At 37.2% G+C, this 5,424-nt stretch overlaps 1 protein-coding gene across 1 annotated transcript; it reads left to right on the forward strand.

The window, feature by feature from the left end:
- Positions 1–3,053: 3,053 nt before the first annotated feature.
- Positions 3,054–4,592, forward strand: LOC113289319 (B-box zinc finger protein 21-like). Its single transcript, XM_026538555.1, has 3 exons — positions 3,054–3,327; positions 3,437–3,922; positions 4,053–4,592. Exons 1-3 carry the CDS (start codon positions 3,136–3,138, stop codon positions 4,335–4,337), a joined length of 963 nt encoding a protein of 320 aa, XP_026394340.1. The 5' UTR covers positions 3,054–3,135; the 3' UTR covers positions 4,338–4,592.
- The last annotated feature ends 832 nt before the right edge of the window (positions 4,593–5,424 follow it).

The raw sequence follows: 5,424 nt of genomic DNA on the forward strand, positions 1-5,424 counted from the left end.
TGAAATACTCGTTCGTGCGGTGACTGTTAGTGTATCGTCGTTGAATACACCTTCACCATTTGAATCGGGGCTTACTCAGAGGTATCTCAGACGCCCGGTTGTTGATTATTTATTACTAATTGTGGAATTCAGTGGAGAATAATTCACAAAAATGAGTAATAAGATGCTTATTATTAATTCATAGGATCAGCTGAGGATTCGACTACGAATTCAGAATAATAAAGTGAGCATTACCATTCCATGGGATCGTAGATTCGACCATAGAATCGGAGTAATTAAGATTTATCTATTACCATTTATGAGACCAGTTATGGATTCGATCATGAAACCGAAGTAATGAGATAATATAGTTATTGCTATTCATGAAATCGGATTAATGAGATAATATAGTTATTGCTATTCTATGAGATCAAGTCTTGGATTCGATCATAGAATCAGAACAATTTTTTATTGCCATTCCATGGGACCAGTCGTGGATTCGACCATGGAATAGGAACAATAATAGATTATTCTGGGAATTCAGTAGTGAATGTCACGGCATAATTAATCTTAATTAGGAATAATTAACTCTGTGGCTCTATACTAGCAGAGCAAGCTGTCTAGGAGCATTAATTATCCCGATATGAACTTGTCGGTAAGTCATATCCTTTATATAGTCAGGGTAAACTCGTTGTTTTTCCTGAAGACGTTATCGCTCTATACTAGCAGAGCAAGCTGTCTAGGAGCCGTCCATCTCGTGATACTATATAGAAATAATCACTGAAAGTGTTCAGTATTCATGAGATATGTCGTTGTCTAGTCAAGAGACTACATATCTACATGTACTCTGAGAGAAAGTACTCTCCGTTGAGAATTCGATGAGAGACCCGTGTCTCAATACTCACGTCTGATTGCTGGATCAGAGCTTCGTATAATTATGAGTTTACGATTCTAGCCCTTGTCGAAAATCCACCATCTACAAAGCCAAACTCGTTTGCAAGTCTGTGGCCAAACAATAATGGTAACGGCCTAGTCCGTATATGCTGTTCCGTCAAAATGCACAATGATTATGCATTTTTGATTCCGCAGCGTGGCATAATGATGCCTTCGCATCATATGCCCCATTGGCAAGGCTACAGAGCTATAAATGAGGCTTATGCATCATTTATACCCTTTCGGCTAAGCTATGAAGCTTACAAGTGCATGGTCCGCATATGCACCTTCAACCAAATACCCTCCCTATATATATGTTAACTTGCAATTTCTACAACTTAGAAAAGGGGAGACGATTGACATGCTTGCTTCACTATTTATGGTCGTTGTCATGTACTTCTGAATAACCGACAATAATTGCTGAGTATTGTTCTGTAATGCACAATAATTGCGCACCACTCGTTCCGTCTATTGCACAATGATTCTGCAATATTCACTCGGCCAGCCCTCTATGGCCTGATGCACAATGATTATGCTATATTGGTCCTAGGCCAGTCGTCCGCATGATGCGCGATGTTTGCGATGCAAGGCTTTAGGGCGCGATATTGACCTTAATCCAATCTACCTCTTACTAATCAACGGAGGCTTTGGATGAAGCTTCATCTCAGGCCATGACGCATCTTTTAGCATACGCCATGCTAAAAATACGGGGTGTTACAATTTTAATATGACTCAAAATAAATATTTAGAATCGGATTTTGGTTGATCTCCACAAATCTCATTTCAGTCGAACTTGTAATTCGTAGACTTTTCTTTCTAATCTAGATTTCCTATTATTACCTCCTGATTTTAATCGGATTCCCTTTATATTTCTAACTTAGGGTTGAGTTTTTACCCTCCTCTTGTTTTTTCAAGTACATAGCCGGTACCAATTGCTACACTATTTTTCTCCTCAACATTAAAGTTTCAAAATGAGTGAATGAAGTGAGACAAATTGTAAGAGTGCGATAGCAACGCGTTTAGGGAGCCCATGAGATGAGTCTGAGACACACACATACTCTCCATTAAAGAACCACCTTCCAATAGAGACTTCTTCAGTGTGCCACCCCCTCTCTTCCTTGTCTTTAGCTTCTTCATTTATGTTACGCATTTAAAATCTCATGCAGAAAGACAAAAAACTAGTGAAGAAACCTCATCTATCCTTTAAACGCGCTGCGTTTTTACAGCATATATCATATTATGAGCTGAGCCCTACGGAGAGTATAGAATAGCTGGGCCATTATCCCTCCCTGTATGTCTTTTACCCAGAAAGTGAAAGACTCGAGAGAGAGAAAGAGAAGGTCAAGGTCGGTTGACAGTTGCGCACACTTGACACTTCCTTTGCCCATACCATACTAGTCCAAATCTCGAACTCTCCATTCCCAAATCTTTTTTTCTTTTTTGTTTAATTTATGAAGAGGATGTTGCTGGATTATTACCCAACCAGTATACGACAAGATACCCTTTAAAAATCTTTATTTTTGATGCCCCACTCAAAGGAAAGTGATAATCACTTCCCTACAATATAAAAGTTCATGTACCAGTGAGCTGTGTCCCTTACTATTTTTGAGAGTCAATTGAATCCTCTTTCTCTCCCCCTCTCTCGATTATCACTGCCTGCAAATCAATCAATCAGATAAGGATCATATTTATAATCTTTAGCCAAACAAGGAAGGATTGTAGAAGAAGACCATCCCTCGTGCTGACACTAAACTCAAGAGATAGATATACCACCACCACCCTATCAAAAATTCTGACCTTTTCTGCATCATATTTATATCTACTTTCCTCAGTTACTTTTTAATAGGTCAGTTTCTTTTTTTTAGAAAATTAAGGAAATTAAGAGAACTAATTATTGAAAGTGGTCCTCTAAATACTTGTCAATAAAAGGAGTGAAGTGAAATGGTCCCCATAATACCTGTCAGCCAAAGAAATAAGTGAAATGGTCCACATAACACTTGTCATCAAAAGAAGTTAAAAGAAAAGTGGTCCCAAAAAATTAAAGTAACGTTGATTTTCCCGATTAGAAAACTGACATATTTTTTTGAAATATTTATTTATAAAAACTGGTCTGTTGAAAAGTAAAGGAGGGACTACTTTATTAGATTTCAGCTTCTCCAAGTACAAAGATCCAAGCCTAATTATTTATTTGTACTTTGTAGAGAATAAAGACCATAGAGAGAAATGAAGATCCAGTGTGATGTATGTAGCAAAGATGAAGCTGCTGTTTTTTGTTCGGCTGATGAAGCTGCTCTTTGTAATGGTTGTGATCATCGTGTTCACCATGCCAACAAACTTGCCAGTAAACACCACCGTTTTTCTCTTCTCCATCCATCTTCTTCTTCCAGTGAAATTCCTCGTTGCGACATATGCCAGGTCTGTAAAATTTGTTGATCTGGATTTCTATTTTCTCTTCTTCTTCTAATTGATTTATAAATATGGATTTTTTGAGTTGTACTTATGATTTTATGTTATGCTGTTGCAGGAACGGCGAGCTTTTTTATTCTGCCGGGAAGATCGAGCAATCCTTTGCCGAGAATGTGATATTTCAATTCATACGGCCAATGAATTAACAAAAAAACATAATAGGTTCCTTCTCACCGGCGTCAAGTTATCTTCTACCTCAGAAGTCTTCCCTTCCGGTTCAACCAGTACTACTATCACCTCTACATCGGCAACTAATATCGACCGTGATCTCGCTGCTTCCGCAGACTCCAATAATATCAAAAACATGATAACAGCGTCCAAAAATAAAACTGCACCCAGCGTTCATACTAGTACTAATTCTTTTGCAACGGTACTACCATCAACGGTGCTACCATCAAAATATTGTGATCATTCTGGTCCAACAAGTGGAGGATCAACCAGCAGTATATCGGAGTATTTGATGGAGACATTACCTGGTTGGCAGGTCGAAGATTTTCTTGTCGATTCTTCTCCAACACCAACCCATGGAAATGGTTTTTGTAAGGTTTGCATTTTGTCAACAACACCACCATCTTTATTCAAATTATTCTCATTAAATCGCCACCCATATAACGTTTTCATGATCTGCAATGATTTGTGCTAATATTTTTCTCTTCTGTTTGGTCGTATTGCAGGATGAAGCAGATCTTCACCCATATTTGGATGCAAATTACTTCGATAATCAAAGTAACAGCCAAGGCTATGTTGTTTCTGAAGATTTGTCACTTTGGGTACCTGAAACACCAGTAAATCCAACTTATCCTTTCGATGGCCGAGAGAATGGGTTAAATTTGAAGGAATTTGTCAAGGAAACCCCGATTATGAGCTCAAAGCAGGTGAATCGTAGAAGGAGTGACCATGGTTTTACAGTTCCTTCAATTAGTCCTCCATCTAACAAGAGATCAAGACATAACTGGTAACATCAGAAGAACAGATCATATATATCAACAAATGATCTGCCCTGACCAAATTTCTTGTATTTCTCTTTTTTTTTGTTTTTTAATTTTTCTTTTTGTGTTATTATCTGTTTTTAATCTTTGAGTTTGTTTTTGTTTACATCTTTTTTTTTTTTGAGGTTATCATGAAATCTAATCTCTTTTGAGTTGTAAACAATTTGTTTTTTTTGTTTGTTTGGGTTCTGTACATATTATGTATCAAACATAAGTTTTGTTCCATCAAATGTTTCAGCAGTGCTTCAAAATTTGGAAATATGGCGCAATTCAAACAGAGTCCCTAATTTTCAATCTCAATTAAACCTGTCTTAGACGAAAGAATAATCAATTAAGAAGAAGATGATAAAGATGAAATTTATTATGAAACGTCAATTCAGATTTGTGTTATGGTATGAGATTCGTGGGGTCAATTTTCGAGTAATTAAGCTGTGTATATATGCTCTTTGTATCCCTTCCCTTGTGCTGCATTGCAGGCTTGCAGCTCCATGTATTTTCCATGGTACTTACTACTATCAATAATCTTTATGGGTCCTTTTCAAGAATGATTACGGAACATGTGAAAGCTTCCGGAAATTTTGGGTTGTTATCAATTTCGTTGGCCAAATTGGTTAAAAGGGAATGGGCATAATATAAAGAGAATTCTCTTTTGTTCTCTTTTATGCAACAGTCAATTATTTTTGCCATCAGTATCTTTTTTTTGGGTCTCAAGGATGGGGATTTTCGCTTTTGCTTAAACAGTTAGCCGACACATAGTGCACACGGAGGGTGCCTGTTTCCCAAGCTAGGCAACATGGATGGTCCTTGATTACGAACTTGGGGCAGGGGTATTTGCTAGAAAAATGGGTAAAATTGAGAATGAAAACACACCTAAACAAGAGAAATACTCGGCCTTCCCAAATAATTGGCGAGTCCAACAACCCAAAAAGTTATATTAAAAAAGTTATACTTTTAGGATTCAATGAAGTCTTGAGAGGGTAATAGAATTCAAGAATTGTACTTCTTTTGTCCAACGAGATCAAATTGTTTAAAAGATTTCCGATAATGTTATTAGAAG

Source organism: Papaver somniferum, chromosome 1 (genome assembly GCF_003573695.1).
Source record: "Papaver somniferum cultivar HN1 chromosome 1, ASM357369v1, whole genome shotgun sequence".
Taxonomy (NCBI): domain Eukaryota; kingdom Viridiplantae; phylum Streptophyta; class Magnoliopsida; order Ranunculales; family Papaveraceae; genus Papaver; species Papaver somniferum.

Excerpts from the sequence above, each read along its gene's own strand:
- LOC113289319 (XM_026538555.1), top strand. The coding sequence starts at position 3,136 with ATGAAGATCCAGTGTGATGTATGTAGCAAAGATGAAGCTGCTGTTTTT. Across the intron at positions 3,328-3,436 it reads CTCGTTGCGACATATGCCAG|GAACGGCGAGCTTTTTTATT; the intron begins GTCTGTAAAATT and ends ATGCTGTTGCAG. Across the intron at positions 3,923-4,052 it reads ATGGAAATGGTTTTTGTAAG|GATGAAGCAGATCTTCACCC; the intron begins GTTTGCATTTTG and ends GTCGTATTGCAG.